The sequence below is a fragment of the Calidris pugnax genome, unplaced genomic scaffold (assembly GCF_001431845.1).
Source record: "Calidris pugnax isolate Ruff unplaced genomic scaffold, ASM143184v1 scaffold294, whole genome shotgun sequence".
Lineage (NCBI taxonomy): Eukaryota > Metazoa > Chordata > Aves > Charadriiformes > Scolopacidae > Calidris > Calidris pugnax.
Window position 1 is genome coordinate 327,614 of NW_015094505.1, and position 15,427 is coordinate 343,040.

Genomic DNA, 15,427 nt, shown 5'->3' on the forward strand with positions numbered 1-15,427 from the left:
TTCCCCTGCTGGCTGACCACAGCCGCCTCTGTGCTGCGTCTGTCTCTGGCAGCTGAGCTCAAGAGCAAGTCGTTTTGGTCGCTCTGGGGCTCGTGCTGAGCCCCACCGGTCGGGGGGATGTGCTGGTGGCTCCCCCAAAGCTGGGGTTTAACACCTTGAAGGGAGGAAGGTGGCAGTGCCCTGGGAGGCGGGCAGGGGGCTGCCCTCGCTGCCTGGCCGTGCGTGGGGAAGGCATCGCTCCTCTCTCTGCTTCTCCATAGAATCAGAGAATGGTTTGGGGTGGAAGGGACCTCAAAGATCATCTAGTTCCAACCCCCCTGCCATGGGCAGGGACACCTCCCACCAGAGCAGGTTGCTCAAGGCCACATCCAGCCTGGCCTTGAACACTTTCAGGGATGGGGCAGCGACAACTTCCCTGGGCAACCTGTTCCAGTGTTTCACCACCCTCATAGTAAAAAACTTCTTCCTGAGATCTAATCTGAATCTTCCTGATATCTAATCTGAATCTGCTCCACAGAGCTCTCTTTGACTACGACCGGACCCGGGACAGTTGTTTGCCCAGCCAGGGGCTCAGTTTCTCCTACGGGGACATCCTGCACGTCATCAACGCCTCCGACGATGAGTGGTGGCAAGCCAGGCTTGTCACACCCCACGGCGAGAGCGAGCAGATCGGGGTCATCCCCAGCAAGAAAAGGTGAGCGTCTGTCACACTCCAGCGTGGTGCCTCCTGGAGCTCCCCAGCCTCTGTGAGCCCTGCAGCCCTTGGGGGTCTTGCTCAGGGTGGGGTCTGCTCGTGGTGCCAGCCCACCTGCCCCTCCGTGGCTGTGAAGGGCACCCTGGTCGAAGCTGGAGCTGCATGTGGGTCTCCCTGGGGAGATGTTCTCCAAAGCTGGGTGAGACTCCAGGAGAGGAGGGGAGCGCTCAGCCCCTTCTGCGGTCCCCTGTGGGGTGGAGTCCCTGTGGCTCCGAGTGAGAGTGGAGTCACAGCAGTGACTGTGGGCTGCTCCTTGTGTCCTCTGACGACCTGCCCAGCCCTGTGAGCCAGGTCCCAGGAGATGGGAAGTCCTGGGGAGCAGAGGAGCTGGACGTCACTGCCTTCAGGCCTGCAGGGCCAGCCCCATCCATCTCTGTCCTCCATCCTCCCCTCCTGGGAAGGGTAGTTTGTCCCCTCTTATGCTCCTCCAGATGCTGGCCTTGGCCAAACCTTGGGTAGACGGCTCCACTTCCATCCCTCTCTGGGAAGGAGCTGCTCTTTGCCAATGGGACCACCACCCGAGGGTGCACGGAGCTGCCTGGGGAGCCAAGTGGGCAGCATGGAGGGCACATGTACAGGACTAGCAGCTCTTTCTCCCATTTACCTTCCAATCAGGGTGGAAAAGAAGGAGAGGGCACGGTTGAAAACGGTGAAGTTCCACGCCAGGACTGGCATGATTGAGTCCAACAGGGTAAGTGCTGAGGGGGGGGCTCAGTGAGGTGCCTGGAGGCAGTAGCTGAGGGCAGGGGCAGGATGAGCCCAGCAGCCAGAGCTCCTGGAGGGGCAGCTGGAGCAATCCCAGAGCAGAGAACAGCGCAACTGGATCTCCCCAGGCCCTCAGCTGCTCGGTGCAAATCCCGTGTGACTCTGCTGGGGGTGAGCAGAGGAGCCCGGGATGGTGTGAGAGCGCTGGGGAAGGCCCAGGAGCGGTGGGGGAGCAGAGCCTGTCCCACCACAGCCCGTGGCTGGGAGCAGGCACTGTGCAGGTGAAGGTGGGTGCCCTCCCCCGGAGCGCTTAGCGAGCAGACGAGGAAGGGAGAACAGCCTGGCTACCCCTGCAGAGCTGCTGATCGCCCCGTCAGCTTCCCAGCTTCCCTGCCACATGTTTTTTCTCCCATGCTTAATGTTTTTTTTTTCCTGCATTACAGTTTTCATGTAATCTCCATGATTTCATTTGAGGGTAACTGCCCTGACACGGCTCCTCATTGTCTCTTCATTTTAATTTTTCCCACATGCATTAAACGCCATTGTTTTTTCTGTCCTCCCTCCCATCTCCATGTTCTTCAGTCGATCAAAACGAAACGTAAAAAGAGTTTCCGCCTCTCTCGAAAGTTTCCATTTTACAAGAGCAAAGAGAACCTGGCCCAGGAGAACAGCGGACAGGAACGTAAGTAGCAGCTGGCCAGAGAGGGTGAGCGTGCCATCCTCCGGTCCCCTGCCTCTGGGGGACACGCTGGGCACGTGTCCATAGGCAGGGGTCCTGGCATCTGCCCGTGGTTGGGTCCGTGCTCCAGCCGTGCCAGCAGCTAGGGAGAAACCGCAGCGTGAAACGCAAGCAGCGGCTGTGGGCTGGTGCTCTCTTTCTGTCTCTCTCTCTCTCATGGTCAGTGTCTTCATCCTTTCATCCAGCTGTACACCCGCCTGTCCCCCTGCTCTGCCTCCCCCCTGCTCCCCCCGCTCTGCTGCGGGCTCTGCTCCCTCCCTCCTCCTGCCAAGGGCTGCTCCCCCTCGAAGCGAGGGGCTGCCACCTCCTGCAGAGTTTCTCCCGTCCCCGCCAGGGCTGAGGGGCTGGGGTGCTCCCAGCTGCACTCCCCGGCTCCCCAAAAGTGACTCGCAGCTACGGATTCCCATGAGTGCCCTTCCCGGGGGGGTTAAACCCACGGGGAAGCCGTGCCCTTGCTGGTGGAGGAGCTGCCCACCCGTGACTGAGGCACATCAGGTGGCATGGGGGCTCCCCAGCTCTCGCTTGGCAGCACCCTGGGGGCTCCCAGCGAAGGCAGGGGGGGCATTCAGCTTGTTGCCCCGTACCCTGAGGTGTCCAGCACTGGAGCTGCTCCCCAAACCCAACCCCTTCTCTGGGAAATGTCCCGACAGCCCTGCGGTCCTCGTGGCACAGGGAAGAGGAGGTGGGCAAGGCAGAGCCCTGTCTCTGCTCGGTGCCAGCGCAGTGAGCACGTCCCCTCCCCTGCCATGGCTCTCCTGGGCGTGATGCAGAGGATGGAGGTCGATGCTGGGCTGCTCTGGGGGCTGCCCTTGTCCCTCTGCTGCCCTTGTGCCAGGCTGGTGCCAGCTTCCAGTGAGCTTAGCCGCCAGCCTCTGCCCTCCGGTGCCAGGAGGGTATCTCTGGGGGTCCGGGGGTCTCTCTCGTAGTGCTGGGACATGGCTGGGCTCCAGTCAGCCCCGTGCTGGAGCTGAGGGCTCGCCAGCCCCGCAGCGCCGTGAGGCTTACGGCACGAGGACGGGGCAGGCGATGCTCTTTGCCAGCCGGTGGCACAGCCCTGCAGCTACCTCCCTGCCCGTGCTCTGCCACCCTCACCCCAGCTGGTGGTGGCCTGGGGGTCCTTCCCCCATCTTTCCACAGCCCATGTGGGCACTGGGGCGCGGGCAGGCGGGGAAAGGGGTGCCCTCCTGCCCTGTGTCAGGGGGCTGGCACTGCTGTGTCCCCCCCAGCATCACTGGGAAACGGCCTTGGCCCTGCTTCCAGCAGCTTGGGGGGTGCAATCGCTCGGTGCCAGTGGATGCTGTCGTGGCCACCTTCCCCGGGCCCAGGGTGGCCCTCGGGGGGGGCTCCTTTGGCAGAGAGGAGGAGCTCGGTGGGGGGAGGTCTCCGGCCGCACGAGGCGAGACGTCGGCATCGGGCCGAGGGGGTCAGCTCTGAAAACGGTTTAACCTCACTTGCAGTTGCAGCTCTGGGCCATTCTGCACTCCTGTCACTAATGCTGGTCTGGCTCTGTCTCCCCCCCCACCCCCCCCCCACCCCTCTGACTGCCCTCTCCCGCGCTCTCCTCCTCTCCCCTCTTCCCCCTTCTCGCTCTCTGTGAAATCAGGACTTCCCTGGGTTAAGTGACGATTATTATGGAGCAAAGAACCTGAGTAAGTGGAATTGCAACGCGCATCGTTCACTTTCCGTCGCTGGCATGCCTGGTGGTGCCTGGGGCAGGAACAGCCGGGGCAGCTGCGCTTCTCTGGGTGTGGGGAAAGAGGAATCCCCCCCCCTCATCTCCCCAGGCACTGCCCCTCTGCTGGGAAGGGGATGCCACCTCTGCCGGGGGAGGCTGTGGGGCTTGAGGTGCTGCTGCTGCACGTGGGGTGGACGGGGGAGTTTGCTTGGGGAGGTTGGCCGTGCCCAAAGTGTGCCCAGCTGTGGGCTGCCCCCCCTACACACACACACACACCCCCCCGGGGCGAGCTGCGCCTCCTCATCCTCCTCTTCCTCCTGCTTCTGGCTGGGCTGGCTGCTGGTTTAGCGCTCGGAGAATCGGAGCCGCTGCCAGTGCGGGTTGGGGGGGTGGCTGTGACCATGGCAGGTCTCCTCTGAGCGGGGCGGTGACAGCGTTTTGGGGCAGTGACAGCGTTTTGGGGCAATGACAGCGTTTTGGGGCAGTGAGAGCATTTTGGAGCGTTGCCACCTTCCTCTGGGGCACCGCATACCCAGAGCTGTGAAATATCGCTGGTGGGAGCCCCTTGGCCCTCCCAGCTGGGCACGAGCCCCCCGCCAAGCCCTACACACACACACACCCCCCGGTGTGGGGCAGATGGGGGGCAGGCAGCGGCCAGCAAGCCTCTGTGGGGCAGTCGCAGCACTGGGATCAGCCTGAGCCAGCAAAGCCCCGGACTCTGTCCCATCCTGTCGCTGTCTTGTCTCTGTGAGTCCCAGTCCCGTCCCCGGAGGCAGGCTCCCCTCTCCCCGTGCCAGCGTGGAGCTGTGCCCTCCCCCTGCCCCCCCGTGTGCATGCTGCACCCACTCCCCCCCACTGGCACCCCCATCCCCACGCACTCCACCTTCCCTCCCTTGGCACGGGGAGCTGGCACCTGCCTGGCAGCCCCATCCCAGCCTCCCTGCCTTCTCCTGGAGGAGCTGAGCATCCCCTTCCACATCCCTGGTCTCCCAGCAAAGGGCAAGAGATGCCACCCTGCCCGTTGGGTGCAGGCTCGTCCTGGCATGGGTTTTTTGGGAGGCTGCCCTGCCGGGGGTCAGCGGCGCTTGGTGACAGCCGGGTTGTCTCCGTGCCCTCTGCCCACGCTCCTTCTGAAGGGGTCTCTCTGGTTGCTTTTCAGAGGGCGTGACATCAAACACCAGTGACAGCGAGAGCAGTTCCAGTAAGTGCCTCTCGCCTGCTCTCCCACCCCCGTGCACGTGTGTGTGTGTGTGTGTACGTGTGCACACGTCTTGGCACTTCCATCTTGTCTGGTCCCGGTGGTGGTTCTGTTCGGAGGCTGGTCCTTCCTGCTGGTGACGCCGAGATGCTGCGGCCACCTCTCTCCGTGGGGCTGGGGGGGCAGGAGCCAGCCTGCCTGCTCCCCTGCCCTCCCCAGGCTGCAGGGCTCAGCTCCCGGGCTGGGTGGTGGGTTCCCACCCCGTGGTGGTCCCCCATCCTTGGTGCCTGCTGCGGGAAGCGATGGCTCTGTAGCACAGGTAGCTCCTGGAGCCCGAGCCTGCACCAGAGCACGGGGGTCCAGCTGCAACCCGTGCTCCCTTTATCCCCGGGCAAGTGTTCTCCATCCCCACAGCACGGCCCCGTGCCCGCAGGGAGGACGGGGTGTCCCAGCTGGGCCCCCGAGCCCGCAGCGGTGGGGAGGGAAGAGAGAAGGCTTGGCCTAGAGCTGGGATGTGAATCATTAACGGGGATGGAGGGCTGGTGGCTGTGTGCCCGTCACGCTCCACGTCCGTGGGAGCCTGGGGGTGCCCCCGGGGCTGCGGGCACAGAGGGGGCTGGGAAGCTGCTGCCAGCCCTCACCTGCCTCTCCCTGGCTCTCTTGCAGAAGGACAAGAGGACACCATCCTGTCGTACGAGCCCGTGACGCGGCAAGAAAGTAAGTCCTGATGCTGAGCTGCCCCGTGCCCGCTCCGGCGTGGGCACCCGTGTCCCCGGCACAGCCAGGGCCACCAGTGTCACCTCCCCCCTGCCTCTGCCCAGCCAGCACCGTGCCAGGCCAACGCGAGCGGGGTTTCTTGTCCGCTGCCGTGCAGCCGGGAGCCCAGCGCTCGCGGAGCCTCCCGGGGCTTTCCCTGCCCTCCATCACCCATTTCAATCAACAGAAAAGACGTGTGACCTGCTCTGCAGGACCAAAGAGAGGGATCTAGAGCTAAAAGTGAGCTGGGCTTTAGTCCCCAGCTGAGGACGGGGTTATCCCTCCCTGTCTGGGGCCAGACCCCTGCTGCAGAGCAGTCCCCCTGCCCTCAGCGTTTAGCCCTGCTTGATGCTCAGTCCTAGAACCATAGAATGGGCTGGAAGGGACCTTAAAGCCCACCCAGTGCCACCCCCTGCCCCGGGCAGTGATATCTCCCACCAGCCCAGGTTGCTCCAAGCCCTCTCCAACCTGGCCTTGAACCCCTCCAGGAATGGGGCTCAGTCCCTGCAGACCCTTTCCCAGGCTGACCAGGCCCAGCCTTGGTACTCTCTCCTTGCCAGGAGCTGAATTGAACTTTAAGGTTCCTGTGGCTCTGTGGCACCCCTGCCCAGCTGTCCCAGTTTTCTGGCTCCTGCCCCAAGCAAGGGAGCAGCTTTGCTGATCCATGACCCCTAGGGCCACGCAGATGGTTTGGGTCAGATGGGAAGGAGATGTTGGCCATGACTGGGAGGAGATAAACTCATAGGGAGGCGGCACCTTTGGGTGCCCGTGTGAGCAGGAGCACCCACTGCCACAGGGAAGGGACAGGTTGGTGCCAAAGGTGGCAGTGGGGACAGCTGCCCGCAGCACGGACGGGGTCTCAGGTGGTGGCTCTTGTTCACAGTTCACTATGCGAGGCCGGTGATCATCCTGGGGCCAACAAAGGACCGAATTAACGACGATCTCATCTCTGAATTCCCCCACAAGTTTGGTTCCTGTGTGCCACGTAAGTCCCAGCCGGTGCCCGGTGCCCTTGCTGGAGGGAGGGGGGGAGTGCTCTACTCACACGGTCTGACCCACAGCGTGGGGAGGGGGCTGGGAACACAGGTGGGTTTTCTGCCCCCCAGGAGATTTGGGGGGTGTATCACACCAGGTTTGCTTGTGAGACCCCCCCTGGAGCTCTGTGTCCAGCTCTGGAGTCCTCAGCACAGGAAGGACATGGTCCCTCCAGCGGAGGGACACGAGGATGCTCAGAGGGATGGAGCCCCTCTGCTGTGAGGACAGGCTGAGAGAGCTGGGGTTGTTCAGCCTGGAGAAGAGAAGGCTCCGGGGAGACCTTAGAGCCCCTTCCAATATCTGAAGGGGCTACAGGAGAGCTGGGGAGGGACTCTTTGTCAGGGAGTGCAGTGACAGGACAAGGGGGAAGGGTTTTAAATTGGAAGAGGGGAGATTGAGATGGGATACCAGGAGGAAATTCTTTGCTGTGAGGGTGGTGAGAGCCTGGCCCAGGTTGCCCAGAGAAGCTGTGGCTGCCCCATCCCTGGAGGGGTTCAAGGCCAGGCTGGATGGGGCTTGGAGCAACCTGGTCTGGTGGGAGGTGTCCCTGCCCAGGGCAGGGGGTGGCACTGCATGATCTGTAAGGTCCCTTCCAACCCAAACCATTCTGTGATGCCTGCTCTCCTCCAGACACCACCAGGCCCCGGCGTGAGAACGAGGTGGACGGACAGGACTACCACTTCGTGGTATCCCGCGAGCAGATGGAGAAGGACATCCAGGACAACAAGTTCATAGAGGCTGGGCAGTTCAACGACAATCTCTACGGGACCAGCATTCAGTCGGTGCGGGCAGTGGCAGAGAGGGTGAGTGTTGGGTGGCATTCCTGGGACTGGGACACATCCAGCCGGAGCCCAGATGTGTTCAGCAGTTCCCCTCCTCACCCCGTGTTGCTGCTGAAGGGCTGTAACCACATTAAGCAAGAGTGACTCGAGCCTGTCCTCCCTGAGGTGTCCTGCCAAGCCATGTGGCTGCTGTTCTCAGCCATGTTACTCCACCCCGGTGTCGCTCCTCTGTCAAGAGCCCGGTGCTGGTGGCACCAGCCTGGTGCTGAGGAGCTGGCAGGGCAGAGATGCCCTCCTCCTCTTCCATGGGAGCACTGGAGCGTACCCAGGGCTCCAAAACCCAGGGTGTTCAGAGAAAGATGCAGTCCCTTTGCACTGCTACTGCCCTGCCCTAAGCAGGAGGGAACATAAGGCCACTGGGAGCGGGTTTGTGTCTCAGAGGGGTGTCTCATCCCTCTGGCTCCTCTCTTGTGTCAGCACATCTGTATGAAGAAGCGGTTTCCCACCTGGGTGGACTGTGTGGGGAGGTCTGATCCCTGTCATCTCTTTTTCCAGGGGAAACACTGCATCCTGGACGTGTCTGGCAATGCTATCAAGAGGTTGCAGCAAGCACAGCTTTACCCCATTGCCATCTTCATCAAACCAAAATCCATCGAAGCTCTCATGTAAGTGCAGTGCCGTGTTCTGTGCCTCTCCAGGGTGAGCAGCTCTGGCGTGGTCAGGGGTTTGTCCGTCGGCTGCCTCTGCCCTAAAGCAACCTCCCCTGAGGAGGTTCTGAAAGCACCCCAGTGTTCCCAGTTTCCCCCAGTGTTCTGAAAGCAGGGGAGGTTGGTTGCTGCTGGTGCTGAACGTGTCCCTTGTTAAGAGGAGCTGGGCCCAGTGCTGTCCCTCCACATCTACCGCTGTGGTGCATCTGGGCTCCAGGGACTGCTCTTGAGGCCCTTCATTTGCCCCAAAGAGGACTATCCCTGGCCAATCTAAAAACACTCCCAAATGTGCCCCATGTCCCCTGCTCACCTGGGGCCCGTGTCCAGCCGGGCTCAGCGGTGGTGGATGGCAGTGGGTGGTGGATGGCAGCCGGGAGGTGGCTGAGCCAGGCCAGCCCTGGGGAGCAGAGAGGGGACATCTCCTGTGTGCCCCAGGGGGACCTTCTGCTCCTCCTGCTGCTCCCGGCCCTGGGCAGCTCAGGCTGGAAAGGACATTAAAGCTGAGCTTGCAGTTTTTCTAAGCAGCAGCAGAGAATGTGATCTGTGAGGAGATCCAACAGCTAGAGATGGACTCTCAGGTCAGAGGAGACCCTGCTGGCACCGAGGGGACTGGGAAAAGCCCTTCTCAAGCCAGAAGGGGTGGAACTGCTTATTTGGGTGCTCTATGAAGATGAGGGAACCTAGGCAAGGAGGGTGGTGGCAGGCTCTGAAAAAGCAGGGAGACTTCTGCAGTGGTCTTGAAAATTTTAGGGATTGCCTGGGTGCGAGTCCCCCTGCTGAGCTGTGGTGGGAGGGGTCGGGGGGTGGCGACGGGGACCGTTGGAAGTTGAGATGAAGTGTCAGGGCAGCAAAGAGCGAGTGGGGAAGGGTCCTGCCTTTGGTCCCAGGTCCTGCCTTTGGTCCCAGGTCCTGCCTTTGGTCCTGGGTCCTGCAGAGCTTCCATTCCTGGTGTGTGGAGGCTTCCCAGGCACCCCGGCTCCCTGGGCTATTTCTGCTTCTGTTCATTGCTAAGAAAAAGAAAGAGCCAAGTTCCTATTTATTTTTTTTTGTCCATGGCAGGGAGATGAACCGGAGGCAAACGTACGAACAGGCCAACAAGGTCTTTGACAAAGCCATGAAACTCGAGCAGGAGTTTGGAGAGTATTTTACAGGTGAGTGTTCTGAGCAGGATGGTATTTATCTGATTTATTTTCTTTCTCTGGCCGGCAGCTGTGACCCCTCCACCAGCACTGTCCTACTGCGGGGACATGGGAAAACGTCCAGCTTCATCAAAGCAGAAAAGAAAGGGCATTGGGCCAGCAGGGCCCTGCAAAGGGACTGCTCCAGGATGGGTGGATAAGAGTTAAACCAGCTCTAGAGAAGGAGACAAGTTGTCAGGCAGGATTTTGCGAGTTTGTGAAAGCTTATTGCCAACTTTAATAATAATAAAATAAAAAAAAAAAGACAGAAAAATTCCCCATCAGGGTAAGCACGGCGTGGGTTCAGGCTACAGGAAATAAAACTCCCTGTGGAGGGGAAAGGTTGAATGTTTTCAAAAAGAGAAGAGTGATTTTTTTCAAGAGGGAAGATGAAACATTAGTGACCTAAATGGTGGAGACTGTCCTGAGTTATTACAAAACGTCTCCCAAAAAAAGACTGGGAGTTTGGCTGGTTTCCTAAGTAGTCTTTGCTGACGAGCCAGTCAGGGGCTGTTGGCACGTTGTGCCCGCAGAGATGAGCTGCTCATGACACAGGCATCCTTTGTGCATTAAGGAACTAATGTTTGTAACATGATTAATTCTGGAAAAGCACAGGCAGGCGAAGAGGCAGAGAAGCTGGTCTTCCATCTTTCCTCCAGTGCAGTAACTGTTTCTTCTAAAGCTGAGGAGTGATAAGGCTGCCAAACTCTGTATTGCCACCCAACAGCTACCAGGAGAAATCCCAAACGTTTCCCAAAAAGGAATCTCAGCTGAGCAAACGTATGGGTGCAAACAGGGTGAAAGCTTTCCCCGGAGCTCCTGTCCCCGGCAGCGGTCCCAGAGCTGCTGGCTGCTCTTCCAGGAGGAGCCCAGAAGACACGTGCTGTCGTTTTGCCAGACCCTGGGGTCACGCCGTCGTGCGCTTGGACGGGTTTTGGGGTTTGCTGTTGACCGGGGGAAGGAATGCTCTTGGCTGAAACCTGTTGTTGAAAGAAACGGGCAAAGAGATGGTCGCTGGAGGGAGTTCTGTGCCAGGAACTTATCATGAGGGGAGGGAGATTGAAGTGCTGGAGCGTGTCCGGAGGAGAGCCCCCAAGCTGGTGAGGGGCCTGGAGAACAAGTCCTATGAGGAGAGGCTGAGGGAACTGGGCATGGTTAGTTTGGAGAAGAGGAGGCTGAGGGGAGACCTCATTGCCCTCTACAGCTCCCTGAAAGGAGGGTGTAGAGAGGCAGGGGTTGGCCTCTTCTCCCAAAGGACGAACGACAAGACCAGAGGAAATGGTCTGAAGTTGGGGCAGGGGAGATTTAGATTAGATATTAGAAAGAACTACTTTACTGAGAGAGTGGTCAGGCCCTGGAACAGCCTGCCCAGGGAGGTGGTGGAGTCACCATCCCTGGAGGGATTTAAGAAACGTGTAGACATGGCTCTTCAGGGCATGCTCTAGTGCCCAAGGTTATTGGTTTATGGTGAGGTGTTGAGTGTGGGGTTTAGTTGGTGGGTGCGGTGTTTTTGGTGGGCGTTTGGTGTGGTGTGTTTTTTATTCGTTTGGTGTTGTTTTTTGTTTTGTTTTGGTTTGGGTTTTTTTTGTGGTTGGACTCGATGGTCTCAGAGGTCCCTTCCAAGCACTAAGATTCTGTGATTCTGTGAGATGCTGGAGGATGGGCCAGGCTGAATGACCAGAGAGCTTTAGCCCTCCGTGTGTGTCATCCCCCGCTGATGTAGGACGCGCGGTGTCCTCACCGAGGAGGGGGAGCATCGCTGGTCTCTGGGCAAGGGTTACAGCTGGCAGTGCCAGCCCTGAGCTGCCCTTTTTGGAGGCTGTTGGTGCTGCCATTCCCACCCCACGGCAGAGGAAGGGGCAAACTCCAGGAGCCCTCAGCAGCCCACCGGAGGGGACGGACGGAGCTGGCACCCCGGGGCGGGTGCTGGGTACACACCACCCACAGCCTCCCGTTGGTGGTGATGGAGCCAGGGCCGGCTGCCCGCGGCCGTGCCAGCGTGACACAGCTTTGCAAAGCTGATTAGCTGTGTGGAACCCAACCAGCATCTCGCCAGGAGCTCTGCCAGCTCTTGATAATCCCCTCGGACACGCTGGGTTAACCCTCTGTGTCATCGCGCGCCCGCTACGGCTCCTGTGACACGGGTTGTCTCATTCAAGGCTCCAGGGAGACCTTAGAGCCCCTTCCAATATCTGAAGGGAGCTCCAGGAGAGCTGGGGAGGGACTCTTTGTCAGGGAGTGCAGTGACAGGACAAGGGGGAAGGGTTTTAAATTGGAAGAGGGGAGATTGAGATGGGATACCAGGAGGAAATTCTTTGGTGTGAGGGTGGTGAGGCACTGGCCCAGGTTGGCCAGAGAAGCTGTGGCTGCCCCATCCCTGGAGGGGTTCAAGGCCAGGCTGGATGGGGCTTGGAGCAACCTGGTCTGGTGGGAGGTGTCCCTGCCCAGGGCAGGGGGTTGGAATGTGATGATCTTCAAGGTCCCTTCCAACTCTAACCATTCTCTGATTCATTAATTGCTGGCCCCTTCGGTGCAGAGTGAAGGCCTTTCATTAATCGCTGGCCCCTTCGGTGCAGAGTGAAGGCCTTTCCTGTAGCTCCTGGTGGAGAAGGCGCCCTCCATGCCTGCCTGATGCTCAAGGTCTTGCTTGTTCTCTCCTCTTCCAGCCATCGTACAAGGAGATTCTCTTGAAGAGATTTACAGCAAAATCAAACAGATCATTGAGGACCAGTCCGGGCACTACATCTGGGTCCCGTCCCCAGAGAAACTCTGAAGATGTCCCCCACCTGCTTCCCTGTGAGCAGAAGATCTCCGAAGTCCCACCCCACCCAAGCCCTCTGCCCCAAGGAGGGGGGATACGAAAACTATTCCTGCCCCCTTTTTTTAGATCGTCGCAAAATTGAGTTTTCTAGTCCTGTTTCTTTTGTTGGGATGAACTCATTCATCACGTGACTGTTCCCACCGTTCCTGCATGGACCTTCCCACTGCTTCATTAGAGACAGATGAGAACCCATTCAAGGTCGTTTTTTATTAATAATTATTATTATTATTATTATTAACTAAACCAAGAATCAAGATGGGAGGAGGCGGCTAAGGACTAACGTAAGGAACGAGCGAGACGATGGACTCTGAGCACACGAGCTCGTGTCAGAGCTCCAGGGGCATTTTTTCCAAGTGTGACTGTCTGGCAGCTCTGAACAGCGCGACAGAAAGGCAGCAGAAAGCTTTTTATTTATCTGTATATGTAATTTATATATAATATAGAGAGAGATATTATATATATATTATATATATATATGTACGTGGACTAGGAAACCTGAGGGACCTCTCTTAAAAGGTATTGTATTATGGCAAGGATCTTTCAGTCTCTCTGTCCCGACGGCTGGGCGTAGGGAGTCCACTTGGGCATGAAGAGCTCAAAAACGGTACCAGGTGCTTGGGAAGTGTCTCCCAGGGGGGCAGCCTCCTGCCAGCCCCCCCGGGTCTGCCGGGCAGAGCAGGGACCCACCGTGGGTCCGGAGAAAGGCAGCAGCCCCCGGTGAGGCCGGGAGGCAGAGGCCAAGCAGGAGGCTGCAGAGCCAGAGAATGGATGATACTACATATTAAATTGCACATTGTTTTACATACCACCTTATGTGTTTGCATGAGAGGTTTCCTTTTGGTTCTATACTGAATGGGTATAAAATCCAGGTTTTTTTAAACTTATTTTTTAAGCTGGCTTAATTGTAAATAGAATGTAGATCTGTGGTGTTTAGTTAGGAAATACTCTCCCGGCCACATGGAGGAAATGTACTCGCTGTCCTGTGTTGCTGTGGGACACCTGGGACACTGGGCTGGCCCCCTACCCGTGGGGTGCAGGTGAAGTGACCCCTTCTGGCTCTGGCCTTCCCTCCGCCTCAGCCACGGGCAGGAGAAGCCCCCAGCTGTGCCTTGAAGGATGGACGCTCACGTTTTTCCAAATCAGTAACAGAATTGAAAAACTTCCTCCCTCTCTTCCCTCGATGCTCGAACCTCCCGGCTGCGCTGCGGGGCAGGAGGTGGTGGTGGCCGTCCCAGCACAGTGGGGACCTCGCCTGCTGCTCTTGGGTCCTTGGGGCTTGGGGTGGCTGCCCACCGACCTCTCTGCATCCATCCTCTCTCCGAAACGGGGCTCTGCTCTCTCTCCAGGTCACCCTAGAACATGGCAGCGGGTGCCCTGTGCCCGCAGGGGCAGGGGGGATGCCGAGCTGCCCCCCTGGGCCGCGCACGGGGTGACAGTTGGCCTTAAGCTGGGACGTTTCTGTCTCTGAGGAGGACACTTTGGCTTCCAGGCTTGAGTGGGGGCTCCTTCGCAGGAGCTCCCGTGGAGCTGGGGGGGAGCTGTGCAGCCCCTGTAAGGAGCCGTGGGTGCAAGAGCACTCCCACCTCACCCAGAGCTGCCGAAGGCCGTTTCTCAGACACGGTGCCAAGCACCAGCACAAAGAAGGTCACCCCACGAGCACCAGCAGGTAAGTCTTGGCCCAGCCTCCCTCGCCCTATTCTATAGGGATAAGTGAAGGCACCAGCCCCCTCTCCACAGTTATCAGTGTGTCGGTCGGAGCACGGGGGCCACGGCTCTCAGCGTGAAGGACAAGAGTGGTGAGACTGTGCAAGCCCCCTCTGGTGAGAAGGTTGTCTTCACTCGTCCTGCATCACACGGAGCCCCCCGGGGACCGAGCCGCCCCCCGGGACAGAAGGCAGTGGGGGGACGGTGCGGAGGGAGAGAGGTGGATCCTGCTGCTGGTGGGACTGACCCTAAAGGAGAGGACTTTGGCAACGGGTTCCTGGTGGGCAGCCAGCCCCTGGTCCTGCTCCAGCTGCTTAGGAACCCTCCCTGGAGAAGTGGAGTAAGTGAAACAAAAGTCCTTAAGACGCTACTCACACCGTCCCTGGCTTTTTTTTTCCTTCTTCTTCTTTTTTCTGGTTTTTCTTTCTTTCTTTTTTTTTTTTTTCCTAATGGCCTGTCTCCCTCTTATCGAGTCACATGGAGAAAAAGATGATGTACTCCATGGCATAGCTGACAGTATCGAATCGATCATGACAACACTAGTTGGTTACCAGTGTTTCTTCCAAGGAGACATATATTTTTAATAAACAGAGAGTTGCAAAGAACCCTGTCTGCGAGACCTTCTTGTAGAGCCCGCCCTTGTGCGCCGGGTTTTTTGATGCTGATCTTAGCAACTGTTGATCAAGTCCCTCCAGACAAACTTAAATGTTGATAGTGGTTTAAAAAAAAAAAAAAAATTTTTTTTTTAGCATGAGGTGGTCACTGAGAACTTGCCTAAAAGGAAAAGGAACTTAAAGGAAAGGAAGTGGGCTTATTTACAGCTGTAACCAGGCCACTTGAAGAGCTCTTTGTTGGGTTGTTGTACCACAGGTTGACACTGGCCTGATGACACCATAAACGTGTTGTGGGTCATGACTTGAATTGTGGGGAGTTTGCTTTGCAAATGCAGTTTATACACCGTGTTACATAATTGTTCCTGTATTTGCTATAAAGTAAATATATATTGCAGCTAATACAGGGCATCTTTTTACAGCTTAACATGCTCTTTAAACAGCAGAGAGAAGAAGAAAGAAGTTGTAAAGACAACTAGTGTCTTTCTTGGGTACCTTTAAGTAAGTGCAGAGAACAGAAGGGTTCCCTGGAAGACAGATGTTGTTAATGGTGCATCATTAACATTCCTGTCTGGATCTGCTTTGTCATTTACCTGGGCTAATTGAAAGGTGAGAGGGGTTTGGTTTTAAAATCTTCAATGCCTTTTTTTTCCTTTCAAACTGCACTCGAGAGAAGTGAGATTTCAAGGGAACAGGGGTGTTTGTGTCGAGCACGGTCAGTTTGCAGCCGGGTCATGGTTTATGAAGCTCATTGGACAAATA

General features: G+C 58.0%; 1 protein-coding gene across 4 annotated transcripts in view; it reads left to right on the forward strand.

Moving 5' to 3' along the window:
- Positions 1-13,158, forward strand: part of DLG3 (discs, large homolog 3 (Drosophila)) — a 40,470-nt gene extending 27,312 nt beyond the window's left edge. For 2 of the 4 annotated variants that reach the window (XM_014963115.1, XM_014963119.1), the window contains 10 exons: positions 518-694; positions 1,370-1,445; positions 2,042-2,141; positions 5,033-5,074; positions 5,738-5,788; positions 6,711-6,812; positions 7,493-7,665; positions 8,200-8,309; positions 9,411-9,502; positions 12,196-13,158. In XM_014963115.1, coding sequence (XP_014818601.1) covers positions 518-694; positions 1,370-1,445; positions 2,042-2,141; positions 5,033-5,074; positions 5,738-5,788; positions 6,711-6,812; positions 7,493-7,665; positions 8,200-8,309; positions 9,411-9,502; positions 12,196-12,302 — 1,030 coding nt within the window. In that variant the 3' untranslated portion in view covers positions 12,303-13,158. Of the gene's footprint in view, positions 1-517; positions 695-1,369; positions 1,446-2,041; positions 2,142-3,801; positions 3,848-5,032; positions 5,075-5,737; positions 5,789-6,710; positions 6,813-7,492; positions 7,666-8,199; positions 8,310-9,410; positions 9,503-12,195 lie in introns of all 4 variants that reach the window. The other 2 variants (XM_014963116.1, XM_014963117.1) reach the window with 2 other exon arrangements.
- The last annotated feature ends 2,269 nt before the right edge of the window (positions 13,159-15,427 follow it).